Genomic DNA, 24,017 nt, shown 5'->3' with positions numbered 1-24,017 from the left:
CCATGGACTGCAGGGGAGCGTGAGCTCCTGCCAAGCTCTCCATGTCCCAGGGGGTGCTAGTGGTAAAGAACACGCCTGCCAGTACAGGAGACATAAGAGACACCCATTGGATCCCTGGGTCAGGACGGTGCCCTGGACGAGGGCATGGCAACCCACTCCAGTATTCTCGCCTGGAAAATTCCATGGACAGAGGAGCCTGGCGAGCTACAGTCCATAGCGTCACAAAGAGTCAGACATGGCTGAAGTGACTTAGCACACATGCCAAACTCTCTGGGGGGAGGTAAATCTTGATTAGTCTAAGCCAGTTATGGTAATTATGTTCCCTTGTTAGTGATTAGTTTAGGAGCAGGCAAATGATGCAAACTCAGACAATGACATAGAGGGGGAAGTCTGCTGGAGGGATCCGACAATGGTCTCCTTGATCTCAGAAAGGATCATAAAGAGGGGATGGTCCCTCTTCTGCCTTCAATTTTTGTGTGAGAATGTGATGTTTAGAATTGCTGGAACTGGAGCTTCGCTGGTGGTGCAGTGGTCAAGACTTCATGATCTCAATAGTGGGGACCTGGGTTCCATCCCTGGCTGGGGGACTAGATCCCACATGCCACAACAAGGATTCTGCATTCAGCAATGAAGATTCCATGTGCTGTGACTAAAACCTGGCACAGACAAATTGAAACAAGAAGAAAGGAAAAAAAATAATAAATAAAAAAGAATAACTTTAAAAAGAATTAAAAAAAAAAAAAAAGGATTGCTGGAACCACCTCAGGGGGACAAATGCCAGTATGCTGAGCATGCTAAGTTGCTTCAGTCGTGTCTGACTCTTTATGACCCTATGGACTGTGGCCCACCAGGCTTCTCTGTCCAGGGGATTCTCCAAACAAGGATACTAGAGTGGGTTCCATTTCCTCCTCCAATGCTGAGCATGGCTGACCTAAAACACGTAAAGAACCTGGGTCTCAGTGATGTTGCCAAGCCACATCATACCCAACCTTAGGATGGTCTTCTCTCCTTTGTTATGTGAAATAACAATTCCCTTCATCAGTAAAGATATTTGAAGCTGGGTCTTCAGTTAAATGCAGTGAAAAGTATCCTTTGGGGATTACCAATCCATAGCTGGCAGTTTGTGTTTCAGCTTCCAATGCCAATGCTATAGAATATAGCATTTTTCCTCATCATGCTTCTCAAACTAATATTCCAAGCAGATACTACCAATCCATTGGCGTTAACGTGCTCGAGAAAATCAGTTTGCCATTCCTGCTCTGGGGCAGATGAACACCGCTTCTGCTCTGCCACCAACTCCCCCACAAATACTTTTTTTCCCATTGGCCCTGGCTAACAATTAGAATGTATTCCTGTGAAATCAAACAATACATCAGTACCCATGATACCAACCCACAGAAACAATTCAAATAAGCCTGAATCAAAGCAAACAGTTTTTCTTTATGCTCAAGACATTTTAAAAAGTACTTATTTTTGTAAGGGTCAGTTCACATTTGCAAGGGGAAGTCAGTCACACGGCAATCTTTATTTGAATATAATGGAGCAAAAAATGCTCTTTTATTGATCTGATGTCCATTAAATATCTTTGCAGCTGTTACATGAATGTTGGTTGTCTGGCACATAAATGTATACACACGTCCACAGCTGATAGACTTACGCTGTACACGAGTCACCCGATGGAGCATGCCCTCACTCACACAAGGTCACACATGGCTGTCTTGGGCATTTGTCAAAACACACTTGGTCAAACATTTTGGCAATACGGGAATCAGACACAGAGGAGCATACCAGAAAGATGAGTTCACAAGAGGACCAGCTGTACTTAAGAGGAAAACTCCAAAAACCTGAAACAGAATTTATTGGGGTTCCCACATGCAGCACATGTATACAGTACACTTGGGGGTAAAGGGAACATTCATAGCAGGAAGGCTCACATAGCATAAAAACAGACGAGAAACAAGACATAACAAAACGCCCAACGCCAAAACCAAGAAGAGGACCACTGCCAAGATCTCATTGCAAAGGAGAGTGAATTGTTGGGTTTTACATGTCTGAAATGGAGATCCACCCAAAATAAAAAGCTCTTCGAGGACTTTATTTACAGGATGTTGACATTAATAAAGGATGTATGGTCTGTTCAGTGTGGATCAAGACAAGGATACATAACCACATTTTGGATAGTATGAAACACATATCAGGAAAGAACATTTCTTTTTTCTTTGGATTTAGGATATAGATTCAGTACAATAAATGTATAACAATAGCAGAGGAAATGAGATTAAGCCAAGCTGTCCAGTTCTATCTAGTCAGGCCTGTTGAATGTCAAAGGCAAGGAAGGAGTTGTAATTCTTCAACACCTACTTGGGTGCGAGAGGGGAGATGCTTTGTAACTTCAAACAAATTTATTCCTGCTTGCACAGCATAAATAGCCAATTTGTTGTACATTGCCCTGGAAGGAACAATACTTAAAGGAGTGGTGGATTCTCTGCAATGCGGGTATTATTCTAAATCAACACAAATGCAGAAAGTAACCTTTGCATATCGACATGAGATTGAACTTGCCGAGTTTTTCCTTCGCTTGGGTTGATGGGCAATGCTGACCTGCAAACCCAGGGGACTCAATTTGGTGTGGTCCAGGTCAATGGAGTGGGTGGCCACGTACTAGTCAGGGCTTTAGGTAGCGGTATGCAGACCACTGTCTGGTGGGAGGAGTCTGATTTGTAGCATCTATCAATATTTGTGGTGTAAGTACTCCCACCATGGCCGATTTCAAGTTACAAAGGTGAAATCATGGGACCTGCAGTTGGGAAGGGATGCTAAGGAACCCAGCATCACATGGTATTTCTATCACACAGACACAGTAGCCGTCGGTTATGTCAAGGGCATAGATAACACTAAAATGGAAGAAAATAATTAGGAAGTGATGAGTTCTGAATATTTTTTACCTTTGCTTGAAAATATAATGACTGTAAGTTCACAAGTGTTAATGTTTAATAATGGCTGTTTCTCAGACATATAGAACAGACTTTTGGATACAGTGGGGGAAGGAGAGGGTGGGATGATTTGAGAGAAGAGCATTGAAACATATACATTACCATAGATAAAACTGATAGCCAGTGGGAGTTTGATGTATGACGCAGGGAACCAAAGCCAGTGTTCTGTTGACAGCCTAGAGAGGTGGGGTGGGAGGGAGGGGACATGTGTGCACCTATGGCTGATTCACGTTGATGTATGGCAGCAACCATCACAATATTGTTAAGTAATTATCCTCTAACTAAAATTTTTTTTAAAAAATGACTGTTTCTCAACTGGCTCACAAAATTCCTGAAATGATCAGCTCTGAGGAACTGGTTTGCAGCTGCTTCAGCCCCTCCCTGGCTTTTGATGACCTGGCCCCTGTGAGTGGCTGTCAGTCATTCTCCAGGCACCTGAAATCTGCTTAGGACTCTGCACCCCAACTTCCAGGGTGGGCCGCTAGCTGCTGTGAAGCCCTGTGAGAGTCTGAGCAGAGGGCCAGGGTCTGCTTTCTCCTCCTTCCAGTTCTGGACATGAAGCCAGCATAGACATGGTAGGTAGGCAGAGAGCAGGCACCCTCTGCAGCTTCAGCACTTAAATTCAGGACTTCCCTGGCAGTCCAGTGGTTAAGACTCAGCCCTTGCAATGCAGGGGGCATGGTTTTGATCCTTGGTTGCTGAACTAAGATCCTACATGTCTCAAGGTATGTCAATAAATAAATAAATACCACCCCCACCCCCACTTGTGTGGAAGGCACCCAGCCTTCTGCACCAAGTTTGAGAGTGTGTCTAGCTCCTCCGGGTCTATGAATTCCAGGCACCTCACTGCAAGCCTTCTTGCTTTTAAGGAGTCAAGCTTTGAGCTCTAAGACTTCTGCTTCAGAGACGGACCTTGCTCAGATGGACCTCGCTCAGATCTCATGCCAGTGGTGCCCAGCACATCGTGTGCAGGAGCTGGGAAGCAGCTGGAAATCTTGCCCAGCATGGGGAGCTTGTCAAAGCCAATGGTCAAGAGCTCACACCCGCTGACACCCACTGCCCTTCCCAGGGCCTCTCCAGCCAGCACAGCATCACATTCCTTAGTCCTAAGGGCCCCGGTCAAGCTCAGCCTCGATTTCTATGCCACGAGAGTCAAGAGGAGGCAAGAGTAGGTGGAGAAGAGAAGGGAGAAAGGAAGTGAGTGCTTCCTGTCTAGAGGAGGGAAGGAGGAGAAAGTCAGTGGGACAAAAGGAAGTGGAGACTCTGGGAGGGGAAGGAGGCGGGTGGCTGAAAACCACCTTCTCTGCTTGCACCTCGGGCCCCAGCCCCCAAAGGCCATTTGCAACTTCCAGACACTTTGCAACACCATGTGCTGGCCTTAAACTGAAGTCTGAACATCGCCCGCCACCGACTGTCAGAACTTGTTTTCTGGGTGGCTTATCTGCTGAAAGTAAAGATGAGGAAAGCTGCTCTAGGGGATCTGCAGACAGCTGACTTCATCACAAGTCTTCAGCATCAGAAGGGAAACACCCTGGAAAGCCGAGGCGGGACTGGCAGCAGCTGGGGGATTTGCTGACTCTGTGCTCTCAACAGACTCCCCAGCACCGCCAGGAGTTTAGGCCATGAAAAAGAAGGCCCCAGAAGAAACTAGAAGTTTACAGACCAACACCTCTATACAGATGGGGCCATCTTTGCTGCTGATTCTTTTCCTTTAACACACAGCTTCTTGCCAGGATATTTAAAGAAATAGCACATGTATGGCTCCACTTTCCTCATTTTCCAAGTAGGTACTAATCAGTAGTTCCTCCAACAAAGGCCAGGCAATTGTCAAAGATAGTGCCAATTTCTGAGTAGTTTCTGCACTGCCCACAGTAGGCTATTACTTCTTTTAAATTTGGAAAAATTACATTTTGTGTTTATGGGGAGGGGGTATCAACAGGTAATGGAAATCAATATAAGACATTCACCCTCCCCACCAATACAGATGTTTTCTCTTTCATTCTCCCTGTTTCCCTGTCATTATTTAAGTCCTGCAAAGGATTAACTACCTGCATACAATGCAGGGCCTCAACCTATTTAATAGCACATGCAAGTTAATAAATATTTATTCATGAGATGACAAGTGATCGTGAAAGTTCTGCCCAGGCCCTTCCTCCATCAGTGCTAATAACCTGAAACCAGGCCCATGAACTGTATCCTTGCCACTCAAATCCTGGGATTCCTAAACTGGATTGAGGAGGTCTTGTTGGAGAGAGATGAAAATCAGTCCTGGAAACGGCTGTGTCTGGTTGGTAAGACACCGTGGATAGGAAGAGCAGTCAGTATTTAGAGCAAAAGAACATCACACGGAGAACTGTCACTCCACACCTGAAACAAGCAAGGGACACACAACGAATCAAGAAGCTACTGACAACTTTGTCTACATTACAGGTTGGGAAAGAAGCTTTACTCAAAACACACTTGCAGAAACAAAAACTATAAGAAATGTACAGTCTGTTTCAGAGCGCCCTACTGTGTAGGCTTATTTTTGCTGTGCCAAGTTGACTGGTATTTCTGTAGGTTTGGTACCTGGACTAAGTACAGAGTGATATGGGAGTTAATGGAAATGCAAATATCCAGGCAACATGCCCTTAACAGTCAACTGATTGCCTTTCCATGACACCAGGTGAAGGCCAAATCCAGGCATTTCTGGCTTGAGAACCTTGAATACATGAACAAGTGAGGCGTTTTACTGAAGATAAATAGGTAAAGGCTATTTGGATATGAGACAGAAAAAAAAATTGGAGAATATCATATTCTGTTTTGATTGGCAGAGGGAGTCAGAAGCTATTTCCATGGAATGCTTTAGAAACGACCCCAGGCCTTGGGAAATCTTGATTCTGCCCTAGTCTCCTCATTAGAACCTTCTCAGTATCTTGGACTCTCCTTTCTGTCACTACATTTCTTTCCCCACCTCTCGCTTGATATCCCAAGACATCCAGAAGAGCAGTGACATAACTTAGTGCAAACCTGAACTTAGATTCAAGAGATTTGTAAATGAAGGTGCATCTGACAGCTCAGGTAAAATCACGTAAGACCATGTTTCATCAATGCAATGGAGTAGAGCCAGGAGAGCTTTGGGGGGCATCCTTTCTCAAAGGACCAACGAGCGAGGCTTCTAATGTCTGCGTCCCGCAGGGCGGGGCCCTTTCCTAGGCAGACACTGGGAACCATCAAACCAACAGTGAATGGAGATGACACTTGGGATTCTAAGAAGCTGCAGCACAAACAACACGGGAACCATCTCACCTGTCCCACAGGGCCTTCCCAAACAACTTCCTGAGCTCTTGCAAGCTTGCCTATTTTTTTCAGTTTCTAAATTCAACCTGTTTGGTGCTTGTAAAGATGAGTTTAGCATCAGAAGAAGGTAGACAGTAAGATGAACCTATTTTTGTGAGGGTCTTCTAGAGTCTTGGACTAGTCCCAGCAGCAAATTAGTCCCAATCCTTTGCTCCACAGATGGGGCAACTGAGGATCAGAGACGCTCAATGACTCACATCCTCCTCAGCGAGATCTGGGTCTCCCTGTTGGTTAGTGGGAGAGTTTGGGCTAGGACCCATCTGTCTTATCTCCCAGGGTTAGTCCTTAGGGTGTAAAATAATCCCTGGCTGCTGGGTTTGGCTTCCAAGGCAGTGAGATTAAATGAGAGGAGGGTAAAACCTATTACTGGGGGTATAATGTGGTTCAGGACTTACAGAGTGGAACAGCTGGGTTTATTTCCTACTGAGAGGACCAGTGATAACAACAGGATTTGGGAACATTCTGGATTGATTCAAAGCACGTGAGGAAATTTTAGATAGAAAAGGAGTTAGAGATCTAGGAGCCAGCGGGACTGTTTCCCAGGCTTCCATTTACACATGTACTCTCATTTTCTTTCTATTGCAGATGAAATGAGATGCTGGCTGCGCGTCCGAGTGCCAGCAGCCTGCTGCACTGGATAGAATTGAGAGTTTCCGTCTAATCGCACGGCTCTATCTTAATCCTGCTCACCCCACAACAAGCCAGACAGGCCACACCACATAGCTGGGGAAGAACCTGAGCTCTCTCATTGAAAATGCCAGTGTGGGTGGGGAACAATGTGAAGGAGGCAGGGAAAACTGCAGGGAAGGTGGTGACCAAGAAGGTTTGTGACCACAGACCGTCCAGGAGATTAGAAGAGATCCCTCTTGGGCCACCTGGGAGGTTTGGATTTAAGTGACAAGAAGGTCAAGAAAGGTCATTCCAAAGGGGATGCATGCAGGCAGGTCTCATCTGGTGTGGTTCTGCTGGTTAATCCTATTCTGATCCATCAAGCATTCAGATAAAATTCTATGTAAACTGTGCTCTGCATATTTGATGCATTTAAAACGATCACAGACATCCGAGACATTTCTAAAAGTAAAGACAGTACAGTAAGCAAAGTTGACTGTGGCAGAAGATCTAGAGATAGCAGCATCCATGCATGTTTCTATTTCTCTTTTGAATGGGTTGGTGGAGATACACTTGTCACTTGAGCAGTTATCACTGCACAGGTGACATTCAACTAAAAATCTGCTCAGGTCCCCAGATATGTCTCTTTGAAAAAGATAAGCCAAGGGGTAGGTGGGGAGAAGAGTACATAATGAAGAACATCCAGGATATGTTCATGGGTTGTCTGACTTGTCTTTGTTTTCCAACAATATTCCAGAAGGCAGAGGTGAGAGTTCTGCTTCTTTCCATTGACAGCATTCTAATAGATTTGTTGATATTGTTCTACTAGATCCCGTCTAGTCTTTACCGGTTTGCCTTCTTCCAGACGCCTTTGTAGTTTGGGGTTTGAGTTTTCCTGATATTCTGGCCCGGAGCCTGCATCCCCAGGGAGTTGCCCTCTTCCTGTGAGCCCCCCCACACCAGGCTGCTGCCCCATATAGGCCTGAATTACTTCAAGGGAGAGTCGATTAATGGCTTATGTTAATGAAAGCAGCTTTTCACAGTCTGAACTCTGCAGTCTGGAGCTCTAGGAGGATCAGGAGGAAGGGGAGAGAGAGGCGGAGTGCCCTCTGGGGTGAAGACAACTTTGAGTGTCTTGACTCTTGGAAACAAAGGCTCTCCCTTCCTGGAGGCCCAGGGCCATGACCTGTTGGAAATGCCTATAATAAGTAACAAGGATAACCCTCTAACAAGACACAGGGAATTTAAAAAAGGAATATTGTTTTAATATGGGATTTATTCCTGGCTGCTGGTCATCACTGCAAGTTGACTTGGAGGTTTCAGATTTCAAAGAAGATGAGTAAAAAGGGCCAGCATGGAGGAGGGGCGGCCCAAGGGGTGAGAAGGTCACATAGCTGACAGCCTGTGGGCATGTCCTGCTAACCTCTCTCTTGCAGGCCAGGAGGATTCCAGAGGTAAAGTGAGCAGCCAAAAGCTCCCAGGAGATGCAACCCTTGTCTGCCCAAGGGCTCCATGGAGCTCAGCGGGCTGCGATTTCACACAGAGGCAGCGGCTAGGAACACACTGACCGGCTCCAGCCAGGGGCACTGCTAGAAAGTCCAATGTCACTTCCCCAGGGATACTGGCCCCAAGACACTGGTCCCCTCGAGGTATCATTTGGCATTTACAAATGGCTTTAGGTCTGAATTTCTAACTCATTTTCACTTTACAACAACTTAGATGGCTAACAATCTGGAGAGAGAGTTTGCGTGAATGACGGAATCAGGTGGGCAGACCCAGTTAGAAAGTGGCTTTTTCCCATTAATTGTGTTATCTGGCAAGATGGATGGCAGCCGTGGGTGGGAGCAGGGTGGGGGTGAAGGCAGGCTGAAGATCTCAGTTCTGTTCATCTGACATTCTGAACCACGTGCCACAATCACAGACATGACTAACGGCCCTTTTCCTCGTATTTTTCAGAATTTCGTCAGGCTTCCTGGCAGAAATCTTGCTCATGTCACTCACAGATCTTTGTTGCTAACTGCAGAGCCTCTATTTTTCCTGTCAGCAGAGTCATCTTAATTGTCAAGCCTGAAAGAGCTCCACCCAGTTCAGTTTGGTGCCGCAGGGCTTTTTTTTTCTTTTGAAAGGCCCTGCTGTAACAGCAAGAATTGCTGGGTGTCCTTTTCTAAGTAAACAGGAAATATCACTGCAAAAAAAAAAAAAAAAAGAATCTCTTCCCTCAGCACAGATGCACTAATACGCCGATTTATCTTTCCTGTGAATGCTGAATTAGGAGCAGGATTGTTTCTTACAGCAGTCCAGTCCTCTTCTTAGCTTCTGAACCTTACACTGAGGAGGATCTCAGGAAGGCTCGACTCACAACACACTTAAAAAATTCTGATTTCTGGAAGGCAGTAGCATCGCAGTTAGGAAAGACAACAATGCATGAAAAAAAAAAAAACACCCCAGACCCTGCAAAATCACACTGAAGGGATGAGACGGTATGCATCTACATTGTCGTCACAGCAGGTTAGTGTTCTGGTATTTGACCACCCTTCTGGAGCCTTGAGTCAGTAAGGGGAGTTGACCCAGGGCAAGAGAAGGAAGTACAGGATGGATGGCTTTTTTCCATTACATCAGGACCTGGGTTCGTGTGTCAGGCAGGCGCAGCCCCACGAGTCCTCCACACACCAGCACGGTGGAGGCCAGCAGGATGGGGATAGCTTTGGTGATGCTGACCAGGGAGCCAAATATCAAGTTTCCCAGGACGGCCGCTGCTTTGCACAGTGCGTTCAAGAAGCCAAAGCCTGTTGCCCTGCAAAGGACAGAGACATGAACAAGGCTGAGAAAGTGTCTTCCAAGAGTCCAACTTTAGACACAAATGTCTCCTATAAGAATTTTCAGTGATCTTCACGTAGACTATTCTGTATATCCTTATTTAGTCGCTCAGTCGTGTCTGACTCTTTGTAACCCATGGACTGTAGCCTGCCAGGCTCCTCTGTCTGTGGGATTTCCCAGACAAGAATGCCGGAGTGGGTTGCCATTTCCTTCTCCAGGGGATCTTCCTGGCCCAGGGCTGCAACCCACGTCTCCAGCCTTGGCAGGTGGATTATTTACTACTGAGCCACCAGGGAAGCCCTGCATGACCTTAGAACAAGTAATCAGCTATCTATCAGCACATCTGGAAGCAGAGAACCCCAGCTGCTGGTATCAGTCCTTCAGCCCTCTTTTGACTTTCTTGCCACCTTGACTGATTCTTATTCGACCCATGAGCTTATTAGTGAACAGAAAGAGAATGGTCAGAGAGTCAGAAAAGTTTCTTCTCTCTTCCAGAACTAAATTAAAATGTATGACCATATATGTCTTTAAATTTTACTTTCTACTCCCTACTTCCTCTTAGTTTAGTTCATTTATGATGTTTTAAATAATTATAGAACATAGGAACTTTCAGAGAAAATCCAGGATGACTGGGTTGCATTCATTTTTCTCATACCATGGAGGTGAACTATTATGACTTCATCCCAAATGTTTTTGGTAGCAAGCAGAAACTCATCCCTGAGCTTGGTGGCCTCAAATGAGCTAGGGGGCCTCAAATGAGCTAGGGACACATTTCTTGCACCCTCGTCAGAGTTCTGGGTGGATAATCAAGCCCAAGACAGAGGAAAATCAGATTGAAGGCCCATAGAAAACCTTGCTTAATTCTGCTGACATATAATATATGCAGGTGGTATATAAATAAGACGTATCCCATTTCTTAAGAGATTCTTCAGAAAAGAAAACTTTTACTATCTTTATGGGTGTTGAATATAATTTTACTATGGTCTTCTAGGCAAGAAATTTCATCTTGTTCATGAGAGTACCGATACTGCTGACATCATGAGATAATACGGATTTCCTCTGCCTTTATGCCAGCTCACTGTTTTTTAGCCTGTCACTGGGTACACATGTCTAATAAAGGCACACTGAATGCAGGGTAACTGCTGGATACATTTTTTCCCCTCTAGAGAGAGATGTATTTTATATGCTGTAAAATGCAGTACTTAGTACACGTCTTTCTTTGATTGATTTGTAAATTTGTTAAGGGTAGGTTTTCCTTTGGCTAGTCAGGACAACTACTTATCATGACTTATGCTATTCCAAGGGATACTTTCTACAACGTGTAGGTATTTACTACAGGGATTATACAGCCATCCCCCTTCCCACACCACAGGAAGGGGAAGGGCACCTCTCTTGTGCTGAAGGAACCAAGCCCTTCATTTTGCTGGTTAGAACAGACCTACAATGGGCAGCAAGCGCTACCTTTGTTTTCTGGCCAAAACACCTAGAGCGTCAAGTAAGCGGCCTCTGCAGCATCGCAAAGTTGCCAACTGTTTGGAACTTGGAAGGGGTGTAACAGAATCTCTGATGGAGGAAAACAGGAACTTCTCGAGAAGAGGGTAAGCTCATTATGTATTCTTCTTTTTCTTTTTGGTTTGTTTTTAAAGAAAGAGACTAGCAATAGCAGCAACCACCAGAGAGGAGATTTAATGTACTGATAACTATTTTCAAATGAAATTGCTTGAAGGTTACATGTTGGGTACCACAGAACACGTAAGTAGAATGACACCATCATCTTCGGCTTCCCCTAGCTCCATGGAGATGCCATGAGGCCAAACTGCCTTTTTTTTTTTAATTAAAAGATTTTTTTGAGCAGTTTTAGGCCTCCAAAAACTGAGCGAAAAAAAAAAAAAGAGAATTTCCATATCATCCCTTGCCTTGCACCCCTATTGTGAACATCTTAGTGTGGTTAATTTTTTATAATTCATGAGTGCATGCATGCTCAGTTGCTCAGTTGTGTCCGATTCCACATGACCCCATGGACTATGGTCCACCAGGCTCCTCTGTCCATGGGATTTTCTAGGCAAGAACACTGGGTTGGGTTGCATGCCCTCCTCCAGGGGATCTTCCCAAACCAGGGATCGAACCTGTGTCTCCTGCATCGGCAGGTGGATTCTTCACCACTGAGCCACCTTGGAAGCCCCGTGTTACAACTGATGAGGCAAAATTAATATATTATTATGAATTAAAGTCCATAGTTTACATTAGAGCTCACTGTGTTGTGTGTTTTATGGGCTTTGACAAATGTATAATGACACGTATCCACAACTGCAGCATCATGCAGGACAACAGTTTCAACGCCCCAGAAATCCTGGCAACCTCTCATCCTTTTACTATCTCCATAGTTTTGTCTTTTCCAGAATGTCATATAACTCAAATTATATAGTATGCAGCCTTTTCAGACTAGCTTCTTCCACTTTTTTTTTTTTAAACTGCATGTTAGTTTCTAGATTCTAGGAGTATAAATTACCCAATGCATCTTAAGGTAGTGAGATAAGCTGTATTGTTCTGAGGAAAATGGCCGGGGTGTGTGTTACTGATTAGTGAATGGGAAACAGTCTATATGAAGAAGTCTCTTGATGCTAAAACTGCAGAGTGAGCCAGGGAGAATTTGTACTGGGGCTAAAATAACCGCATTTTGCCAAGCTATCAAACACTGGCACAACTCAGAACAGGGTATAAAATACAGGCAGCTATCTCCTTTTATTACTGAAACTATAACAGAGGAATAGATGACTTCCTGAGACCTCAGAGCAGCACTGAGAGAGACGTGTCAGGAGCATCTGGTATCTGAAGCCTCTAAATAAGACGGTCAAATTCTTATCTCCTAAGAATCTCTGCTTCCATTTATCAAGCAGAGGCAGTTGTTTGGATGACAATCTGGTGTGGCTACAAAGCACACAGCCTCCTTAGTGTTGGCACTCCAGAAAACATGACTGTGTGAAATAACAGGTAAGTTATTTCTTCAAATACTTGAAGCTGGAGGGTGTGATTTTCTACACACAGCAGACACAGTTGTATTAGAAAAATCATTCTCAAAGTGGCTCTCCCTTGGGATTATCCGTGTATAAGTAAAGAAGCTTTTCATTAGTTCATTTGTTTCCTTGTTCTTATTTAAAGGAAGCCATGAACTTCCACAAACACCCCAAGCACAAGTTACCTTGTGCTCAAGTCCTTGGAGGCTGGTGTTACGTAGTTAGAATAAGGAACAGGTGTCTAAAATAGTGGTGGCTAAAAGACAAAGAAAGGGAAAAGCACACGAAAATAGAACAAAGGAAGGTCTGAGGACCAGAGTGAGAACCTCAGGTGACAAAGAGCCCTCCTGGCTAGCCCAGTTTACACAGGACAGGCTCGGGGGAGGAGAAAAAACATATAAAAAGAGGAGCCAAAACTGAGCCAGGGGCTTCTCTACTCTTTGCCTCTTTTGGGTAGGCCCACCCTCACGCCTCGATGTATTTTCCTTTGCTTGCCAAATAAAACTGAGTCGGACGTGACTGCAATTCTTCCAGAAATATCTGCACTTTTGAATTGGTTTCGATTTACTGTTATGTACTAATGGAACCTTCAAAAGAAAAACATCACTCCACCTCTCCAACAAATGTTTTTTGTTTCTGAATTCCCTTTAGTATCCAATCATATCCATATTTTTGCAAATCACAGGATTTCTACAGGTTTCCTTTTCTGCTTTCCCCCAATCAGTCATAAAGCTGCTTGTCTCAGGTTATTTGTGTTTTGATTAAAATGAAATGATATAGCACAGAACCATTATTTCTGTAACCATAACACTGGATAACAGAGCTTTCCAAACTTGGGGGAACATAAACAAGATTGCAATGAACACCTTTACATATATCGTGCGTGGTAAGTCACTTCAGTCATGTCCGACTCTTTGCAACCCTATGGACTGTAGCCTGTCGGGCTCCTCTGTCCATGGGATTCTCTAGGCAAGTGTACTGGAGTGGGTTTCCACTTCCTTCTCCAGGGATCGAACCCACATCTCTTATGTCTCCTGCATCAGCAGGCGGGTTCTTTACCGCTAGCGCCACCTGGGAAGCCCCCTTTACATACAGGATCTTCTTTGTTTGGATGTGTTCAGTAGGAAATATCACACAGTACAACACAGCCAAGAGAACACGTTCATGATGCGGCGTGGGGAGACTGAGGACAACGAGGCACACCATGGTCCTCAGGGGAGGCCACTCCAAAGGCTTTGCACGACCTCTTCTCCTGCCCTCTCCCTGCACCTGCTGTCTTACTTTACACTGCTTTGCACAGCTCATTTTCACTAGAGGTAATCAGTTTCTCATCTAACCTGCATCATTTCCTTTCCTTCCAGCAATTACCTGGACACTGGACAGCAGTGAAAGCTCTCCCTGCTGGACTGGCCTCCTTCCTGTTCCCCTCCTAAACCTCAGGGCTCTCCCTTTGGGGTCTAGCCTTATTTAGGTCCTGGCTACATCTCTAGGGTGGGGCTGTGGAGCCTTTACATTGACTCATCACAACTTCTTTCAGGACTGGCACAAGGATGCAAAGGATGCTTGTGAAATGAACTAAGGAATTTTCTGATATCTTCACAATACACTGGAAGTATATTTCTGTAATGGGCATTAAAAAAAAAACTGAAAGTTAATTTACAATGTTGTGTTAGTTTTTGGTGTACAGCAAAGTGATTCAGTTTTATATATATGCACGTGCATATGTGTATATACACACACACACACACACACACACATATTCTTTTCCATTATGGTTTACTGCAGGATACTGAGTATAACTCCCTGTGTGATGCAGCAGGACTTTGTTGTTTATTTTATTTATAGTAGTCTGCATCTACTGGGCCTCTCTAGTGGCTCAGACAGTAAAAAATCTGCCTGCAATGCAGGAGACCTCGGTTCAATCCCTGGGTTGGGAAGATCCCCTGAAGGAGGGAATGGCAACCCATTGCAGTATTTTTGCCTGGAGAATTCCACAGACAGAGGAGCCTGGTGGGCTGCAGTCCATGGGGTCGCGTCGAGTTGGACACAACTGAGCAGCAACTAACGCACCTGTATCTACCAATCCCAAATGCACATTTTAATGGACATTAGTTGGTCCATGTTTGTGTATTGATGCCAGACTATCACCTTGCTTTTGCGGAAGAAAAAAAACCAAGTTTCACATTCTTAAATCTGGAAAGACTGAATTCAACTGCTTTCTAGTTTTCAAAGGAAGAGAAAATTTGTCTCATCTAAGCAGTAAGTGTAGGTGTGTGGTGTGTGTATGTGCCCTCCTTAACTTAGAAGGGGGCATCCCGTATCACAGCAAGCAGGGCCTTCCTTACAAACAAGTGGAGGACTTTGCTGCAGCTGTGAGCTTGAAGGAATCCCTGGGCCCAAAGTGGGCCTCCATCTCCCTCCCAGCCTACAACCACCAAGGATTGTATTATTGCTTGTTCCTGTTTAAATGCAAATATATTCACAGACAGTTCATAATGGAAGCCTTTGTGTCTTATCATTTATCTGATAAACCTCAGCTAGGAAGTGAGTCCCTGGGCTGGGGTAAATAATGACAGAATGAAAATGAGCCCTGGGAGGCAACCTGGAGTTCATTTAAGGCCACAGTTGATGGACACGTCTGTACACCCCCAAATACCAGGTAAGCTTCTTAGAAACTGATTCCCAGAGCCCCACCCAGACCTAATGGGAGGTCACAGACCAGGTTTATGGGTGCTGAGAGCCACAGCAGACAGTCATACATCTGGGTTGTAACACAGACACTCCCAAAAAAGTTATTGAGTAAATAAATTAACAATATTAAAATTCATACTGAGATGGATACACATATTTTTCTTATTCTTCCTATTAAACATAGCTAAAAGTCCTCAATGTTATAAAATAAACCTAAGACGACTCTGGAAAATAAAGAAAAATGGCAGAGCTGCTACAGAGCTGGGTAATGGTGAGTTCCTGCATTTTCTTTTTGCTTCATAGATCTGAGACTTGGAACTTAAGAAGCTGGCAAAAGGAAATACCAACAGGTACAGATTTAAGTAACACCCGAACCAAAGCCTGCTCTCTCTACCCAAAGGGCCAGGATAGAGGCATCCTAGCAAGACAGAAAATATTTAGATGATAACCTCTCTTCTCCAACCAAATACCAGAAAAAAATTGTAACTCAACTGCCAGCCACACCAACAAAGGTCGAGTGGAGCATCTGGACTTCCACCCTCATGGGCCTGTAATGAGGGGCCTCAACATCACCACTGGGGTGGTGTGGGGGAAGGCTAAGCAGGAAGCTAGGATTTTCATCCCTCCTGGCCAGTAATGAGCTTGTCTCTTCTTTCCCTCCACAGTATCAATAATCATGAGGGGAGCCTGGACTCCCACCCCTGTGCAGCAGGAATGAGGATACCCTTTCTTGGGTGTCAATGGAGGTTGAATGGGAACCTGGACATCTACTTCCAGGCAGTAATGGGTGGCATCCCTTCTCCTCCAAGAGAGGTGTTTGGGGAAGCCAACCAAAACTAAAGGCTTAATAAGATCAGAATGACTGCTTTCAATTGAATACTACTTGTCATCTGAATAACCAGGAAGATCTCAAATAGAAAGTGACAATAAAGAGATGTCAACATTGAGATGACGGAAATGTTAACATTATCTGATGAAGATTTTAAAGCCATCATGATAGTAAGGCTTCAGTAGGCAATTATGAGGGCTTCCCTAATGGCTCAGATGGTAAAGAATCTGCCAGTAATGCAGGAGACCCGGGTTCAATCCTTGGGTATTATGAACATGCTTGAAACTCTTGAACACACTTGAAATATAGAGCACATCATCAAAAAATAGAAAAGATATAAAGTCTCAGGAAAGAAATAGAAGACATAAAGAAGAACCAAATTGAAATTTTATAAATGAAAATACAATAACCAAAATAAAAATCTTAGTGTTCAGGCTCAACAGCAGAATGAAGGAGAGAAGTGAAAGAATCAGTAAATTGAAGGTAGAATGATAGAAATCTAATTTGAAAAACAGAAAATAGACTTAAAAAAAGGGCATCAGCAACCTGTAGGACCATAACAAGAGATCTAATACTTATGTCACTGGAGTCCAAGGAGGAGAAGAGAAAGTATTCAAATAAATGATGGCTGAAATTTGAAATAATGGTTCACAAATTTGGCAAGAGACACAAATCTACAGATCCAAGAAGCTGAAGGAATCCCAAATGTGATAACCCAAAGAAATCTACACCAAGACAAAGAAAAAAATTTTGAAAGCAGCCAGAAGAAGCACTTTACCTATAGGGAGAAACAGTTAGGTTGCTAGATTCTCCCCTCCAAAAATGTTGCACCTGTTTTTAGAATTCCCACAACAGTCTCTAAGCAGTAATTTTACCATCACCCCTTCCAGTTAACATGAGTTTTTTTTTATCAGTCTTTAAAACCTTGGATTTTCTGCATAATAAAAGAAAATTATATATTACCATTGTTTTAATTTGAGGGCTTCCTAGTTTGCTTCAAGATGGGGTTGGTCTCTATAAAAACTAACCATATGATGAGAGGCCTGGAACTTTCAGCCTATCCTGCCCCACCTTAGGGAGGGGACAGAGGCTGAAGATTGAGTTCAATTACAAGTGGCCAATGATTTAATCAATCATGCTCACATAATGAACTCTTCATAAATCTAGAGAGCTTCAGACTGGTGAACGCATCCACATGCTGGCAGGGCAGTGCACCCCAAACTCTAGGATGACGTAAGCTCCTGTACTCAGGAGTCTTCTGGACCTTACCCTATGCACAGACATAGCTCATTTTACTGTACATCATTTTATTATACTTGAAAGATACTGTATTTTTTAACAAATTGACCATTTGTGGCAACTCTGGGTCTAGAAAGTCTATCAGCATCATTTTCCCAGCAGTATTTGCTCACTTCTTGTCTCTGCGTCACATTTTGGTAATGCTCACCAAATATTTCCATTACTATTATATCTGTTATGGTGATATGTAATTGAAACTTAGCAGGACCCTGTGGGGCTTCTGAGCACTAAGGCCTCTCCGTGTCCCCCATTCCTTGTTTGTAGGGAATAGACTCCAGCCTCCATGAGGTCTCCTTGAGTCCCAGGGGCAGATTCGAACTATTGCTAATCAGGGAAGGGAAGGGACGCTGAGACAAGGGAGGAGCCAAGAAACAATAAAATCAGGACCTGGGGCAGGTCCTGATTCTACCTCAAGGGATACACACAGACATATCTTTAAGGCTTTCTGGGTATGCAGTGGTAAAGAACCCACCTACCAACGCATGAGATGCAAGAGACTAGGGTTGGATCCCTGGGTCAGGAAGGTCCTTTGGAGCAGGACATGGCAACCCACTCCAGTATTCTTGCCCAGAAAATTCCATGGACAGAGGAGCCTGGTGGGCTACAGTCCATGGGGTCACAAAGAGTAGGACAGACTGAGCACAGACAACTAAAACCCCCAACAAATGGAAGATGTCAGCATTCTTCATTCCAGATTAAAGAACCCAGAGAAGCTCTTCAAGAAGACCACCTGAGGCCAGAACTCATTAGATTACCTGAGACCAGAGAATAGACACATGTGTATATATGGCTGAGTCCCTTCACTATTCACCTGAAACTATCCCAACATTGTTAAGGGCTATACCCCAATACAAATGTTTTTGGTGTTAAAAATAGAATAAAGGAGTGTAGGCCCTAATCACACACTCTAATCTAATCAGCAGCCCTGCCCTTAAACTATAATAACTTGCTATAATAACTCCTCACCAAATCTCCTGGGGTTGGGACAGTTTTCGAGGGTAAGAGCCTGTGTGTCCCTCTTTGTCTGGCAAAGCAATAAACTCATTCTTTTCTACTTCACCCAAAACTGTCTTGGAGATTTGATAAGGCACCGGTGTACAAAGGCTGAATTTTGGCATCATTACCAGAAAAGAGCAAGGGATTAGAGGTTGTTTAGAGAGTTGAGGACACAGGGCTGGAGATGAAGCTCTATAAAATCTCTTGAACAACAAGATTTGATGGGCTTCCCGGTTGGCGAGAGCACAGAAGCACTGGGAAGGGGTGGGCCTGGATGGGGCACAAAGCGCCGTGCTCCCCCTGCTGTTCACGCCTTGCCCAATGTGTGCATCTCTTCTGTCTGGCTGCTCCTGAGCGGGAATCTCTTATAATAAATCAGTAAATGCGAGGACATGTTTCCTTGAGTTCTGTGAACCGTTCTGCCAAGTTATCAAATCTGAGGAGGGGTCGTGAGAACTCCACTGTGCAGCCAGTTGGTCAGATGTACAGGTGATAATCTGACTTGTGTTTGGGGTCTGAAGTGAAGGCACTCTTGCGGGAATCGAGTCTTTCACTTGTGGAATCTGATGCTATCTCCAGGTGTGTGTGTGTGTGTGTGTGTGTGTGTCCGTGCACGCGCGCGTGTGTACGTGCGTATGTGTGCATGTGCGCACGTACTCGCACACACGCTTGTCACTCAGTCATGTCAGATTCTTTGCGACCCCATGGACTGTAGCCCACCAAGCTCCTCTGTCCATGGAATTCTCCAGGCAATCATACTGGAGTGGGTTGCCATTCCCTTCTCCATGAGTGAACTCCGGGAGTTGGTGATGGACAGGGAGGCCTGGCGTGCTGCGATTCATGGGGTCGCAAAGAGTCGGACACGACTGAGCAGCTGATCTGATCTGATCTGATCTCCATGGTAGATGATATCAGAACTGAGTTACATTTTAGAACATCCAATTGGTGTCTACTGGGAATTAAAGAATTACTTGGTATTGGGGAAAAAATAACTCCATATTTGGTGGCCAAGAGTAAAGTATTGAGCATGGAGGGAAAAAAAAAAAAAAAGCCCAACTTTTCCTTTAAAAAAGTGTTTGCAGTGACTGCTCAGCTTTATTTTCTCTGGCACAGAAAAGGTGCTGCTCAATAAGTACACAAAATTTTAATTTCAACATTTCCTGCCTCTTTATGAAACAGTTTAGAGTAGCTTATAAAAGACAAAGGGTTTCCCGGGTGGCTCAGCAGTAAAGAATCCGTCTGCAATGCAGGAGCCACAGGAGATGTGGGTTCGATCCCTGGGTCAGGAAGATGCCCTGGATAAAGGCAAGGCAACCCACTCCAGCATTCTTGCCTGGGAAATCCCATAGACAGAGGAGCCTGGCAGACTACAGTTCATAGGGTTGCAAAGAATCAGACACAACTTAAGTGACGTAGCATGCACACACGCATAAAAGACAAAACTAATAATACAAGAACACAAGAGAGCAAAGCAAGATGAGGAGGAGCAAAGCAAACATCTGGCCCCTGGAGATGTAACCCTGACACAGAGACTCTGTCTCTTGATGCACAGCAGGGAAGGGAAGGTGAGGAATTACTAATTTCTATCATATGAAGTGAAGAGACAGAGCACCTCTTCAGAGTAGGTCCTGAAATGCCCTGCAGATCCAGTGGTAAGCTCTATAGAGATGAACGGTGCTTTCACAGTCAATGCAAATGTAACCCCTACTAAGAGTCAGAGGTATAACATCACAGACCAAGTCCGTACTGTGGGTGACAAGTGTGGCTTTCAAGTGTTACAACTTTCATAGCACTTAGATTATATCCTAAGTTATGTTCCCTGAATAGAATCATTTGCCCTGGGATTCTGATAGGAGTTGGCTATTAAATGGCTCATGAGGCTACTTTTTAGTCAGAGTGTTCTTTTCTGATCATTAAGGACAGATTCTAGAAACTGGGCGAGGAGCTGACAGTGCTAAAGTTCTGGTATGAAACAATAGAAGTGTTTGTTGGGATGTATTCTATTCTCCTGCCACAGGGAGAGGAAGCCAGAGGGTACCACACACAAAACACTTGGGGTTTACCTCTAACAGCTGAGCCACAGTTCAGTGGAGCCCTCCCATGAGACCCAGAGGACCGCAGCGGAGATAGAAGAGAAGGTTTTAGCCTGAAACAGCGTAGGTCGTGCCAGCTAACTCATTATGGTGCTGGCAATGCAGCTCTGGCAGATAAGTTATCTCTCCATCATTTAAGAAAGTGACTTCCTGTATATTATCTTGCAACATCAAATTAACTGGTAGAGAATATTTGCTAGCAGCAGCATGGTCAAAGTGAGGATGCACTTTGCCAATTTCTGAGCCCTGGTCCAGCTGCCATGCTCTGAAAATGCATTTCCAGGTTTCACTGCTCCAGTAACGGAATGTAAGAGGAACACTGTGGCAGGCTGGTGCCCCCAGGACAAGCAGGACCCCTCTGAAGCTGGCTTTTAGCACAGCAATGCCAAGCCTTCCTGAGACTGCTCACTGGTGGCCTGGAACACTTCCACACAACTGGTCTTCCTTCTTCACTCTTTCATGGGCTCAGGCTTGCATTGTGGCCAGACTACACCTCTCTCCCTGTTTTCTCTCATAACTTGCATTTCCTTTAACAAAATCTGTGCATGTTTAATCCCATTTTGTCTGCTGCTTCTCAGAGATCCTGAACTAATACACAGAGCAATTTCTATCTTTATCTTGCTTGATGTTTAACCTTTCTGAAGACAGAAACACAGCAGGTCCATGTTTCTCATGGACGACCTGCCCAGTTCATGGTGTTTTGTTTTTAAGCCAGGTTCTTGCCACAGGAGAGTACTCACCCTTTATCCTTCCATTCTATAGCAGAGGGATAGGGGGCTGATTTCATCTAAAATAGTATCAAACTTTTATAATGCAAAATTAAAAGGTTGCAGTCTATGAAATAACTTTGCTTTAATGAGGAGGGGCTTAGTTTAAATGTCTAGTTTAATCCACACCTGGGCCCAGTTTACAGAATGAGCATGAAATAAAGCTGCAGAGTCTTGATCTTGCCTTGGCAGCACCCTCGTCCAAGATCCATGACATCCATCCCAGGAGCTTGCCCACAAAAGAGAACTACTGTTGGTTTAAAGAAGGAAGGAGATGCTGGACATGGGTTGCATGGTCCCTTTCAGAGCCTAAGTTATCAACAGGAGGTTATTAATTAGAATATCTGATAAGGAGAAGTCCATCAGAGTTCCCAATGGTCTGCAGGGAGGTGGATACAGGAGAACATATAGGGTTCCTGTAAGCTTGGTAATAGAAATTCATGAAGAAGAAATATAAGTTAGAAAGTCTGGGCGTGCAGCAAATGTACCCCACTGTGGCCAATAAATAAAAGAAGGGACTCAGGATCAGTGAAAATTGATATCCCAAATGTCTCTACACTGTCCTAGGAAAAACCCTCCTCCACTTCAAAGTCCAGAGAATCCTGACTCCATGCTCTAGCAGACAGGGCTCCATGGTGACAGAGCAGGCACAAAATAAAAGGCAAAGGCCATTTGTCTTCACGTGTGGCAAACGGCAAAACAGGGCTCCTATTCTTCTAATGAATCGGCTGCTGAAGCTCCACCCTAAGGCCCTCCTGTTTTGTCCTTTTTATGATATGAAGTGCAGAGTCTTCATGTCTCCATTTTGGGAACAGACGCGTAATTATATTCTAATGGTGATCTTTTTGTGGTCACTGGAAATGTGTTGGGCTTCCCTTCAACAGACCAGCAAGGTCAAGAGGTGTGTTCTGGAGACCTCTCCGTGTTGCCTTAATGCAGAGCTCATCTAGGCATTTGCAAACATGAGGTAAAGACCTTCTCAGGACCAATGAGGGGTCCACAGAGGCTCTTGCAGCTGATCCCTCCCTGCTTCACTGTATCTTCCTCATAGCCAGCAAGCTAAGTCATGGTCATGGTTAACTCTCTTCACTGGCTTCATTGCCCGAGTAACTCCTGCTAGCTACTATATTCCCCAACATGTTCTTTTTAAAATATATGAGTAGATGTATAAAATAAACCAGCTGCAAGGACCTATTGCATAACACATGGAATATAGCCAATATCTTCTAACAACTATAAATGGATATAGCCTTTAAAAGTTGTGAGTCACTATGTTGTACATCTGAAACTTTTATACTTAACATCAACTATACCTCAAAAACACAATCAGGTTTAAAAAAAAAAACTTCAGAGCTTCCTTGGTGGCTCAGTGGTAACCAATCCACCTACCGATGCAGGAGACATGGCTTCAATCCCTAATCTGGGAAGATCCCACGAGCATCGAAGCTACCAAGCCCAGGTGCCACCAGTGCTGAGCCTGTGCTCGAGAGCCCGGGAACTGTGGCTACGAAACCCACGTGCTGCAGTGCTGAAGCCTGCGAGCCCTCCAGCCCATGTTCCCCAGCAAGAGAAGCCTCCGCAATGAGCAGCCCGTGCACTGCACTCTCTAGCTGCCCTCACTGCCTGTAACTGGAGAGCGCCCCCAACCCCCTAACTAGAGAAAAGCCTGTGCAGCAACAAAGACCCAGCACAGCCAAAATAAATAAAAATAAAACAAATACTCAAAGTGTTACTTCAATGTGTTATTAATGTCTAATAAATTAAATACTCATGTATACTCAAAAGCCTTCACAGTTCCTAGGCAAACCTGATTTTCCCATACCACATTATAGTTAAATGTAACTATAATATTTAGTATATATATTAATGCTAATACTGAATATATGTTTAACTATATAATACACATATTACATATAGTTAACTATATAATACATATATTGCTATAAAAATATCTAGCTGTAAATAAAATAAAGCTGTAAAGATCTGGGAACAATTTCCATTGTAACTATTCCAACGTAATATTTAGCACTGAATTCATGACTTTCCCTTCTCAGCAATCATCATGAATCCCCAGGAATGTTTTCAAATTGTGAAACTAATCTACAAACTGTTTTCAAAGTAATAACATTTTTATGGTACTGAGTGTAATAGTCAATGAAGAAGAAATCATGTTTGGCCTTATTAAAAAATGAAGAATAAATGAAAGACATGAATAGAACCTACAACTTCATAAGCCAGATTTTTTTTCTTTGGAATTTCGCTTTGGGGAGGAAATGACAGTTTGGCTGATTTTCAGTGGTCCCATGGGGCTCAGAGCACCTCTTGCTGGAGGCCCATTTCAACATACCTCCGATCTGTAGGGTACAGCTCCACGGTGACCACATCAAGAGAGTTCCATGCCGAGATGGTCAGCCCATTGTACAGACACAGCATGCCTATCATCATGGATTCGCTGGTGCCAAACCACAGGAAGAAACAACTGATCCCCGAAAGCACCATAGAGCCACCTGCCAACGTAGCAGACAAAAGGTGGGGGTGTTTCCTGTTATCTCAGTAGAGCAAGGACCCCT

General features: G+C 44.2%; 1 protein-coding gene and 1 long non-coding RNA gene across 3 annotated transcripts in view; one reads left to right on the top strand and one right to left on the bottom strand.

Annotated features, from left to right (window-relative positions):
- Positions 1-5,411: 5,411 nt before the first annotated feature.
- The window catches only part of SV2C (synaptic vesicle glycoprotein 2C), a 216,828-nt gene continuing 198,222 nt past the window's right edge, over positions 5,412-24,017 (bottom strand). Inside the window, exons 12-13 of the mRNA XM_027552910.1 lie at positions 23,795-23,954; positions 5,412-9,735 (exon numbers count right to left, since the gene is read on the bottom strand). Coding sequence (XP_027408711.1) covers positions 9,552-9,735; positions 23,795-23,954 — 344 coding nt within the window. The 3' untranslated portion in view covers positions 5,412-9,551. The remainder of the gene's footprint in view (positions 9,736-23,794; positions 23,955-24,017) is intronic.
- Positions 10,824-14,408, top strand: LOC113899690. 2 transcript variants are annotated; one of them, XR_003512959.1, is made up of 3 exons: positions 10,824-11,356; positions 12,656-12,749; positions 14,134-14,408. It is a non-coding gene; the product is annotated as an uncharacterized LOC113899690 (long non-coding RNA). The 2 variants fall into 2 exon arrangements; XR_003512958.1 differs by having other exon boundaries at positions 12,653-12,749.

Source organism: Bos indicus x Bos taurus, chromosome 10, assembly GCF_003369695.1.
Source record: "Bos indicus x Bos taurus breed Angus x Brahman F1 hybrid chromosome 10, Bos_hybrid_MaternalHap_v2.0, whole genome shotgun sequence".
Classification (NCBI taxonomy): Eukaryota; Metazoa; Chordata; class Mammalia; order Artiodactyla; family Bovidae; genus Bos; species Bos indicus x Bos taurus.
This window is presented reverse-complemented; position numbering and strand designations above follow the sequence as displayed.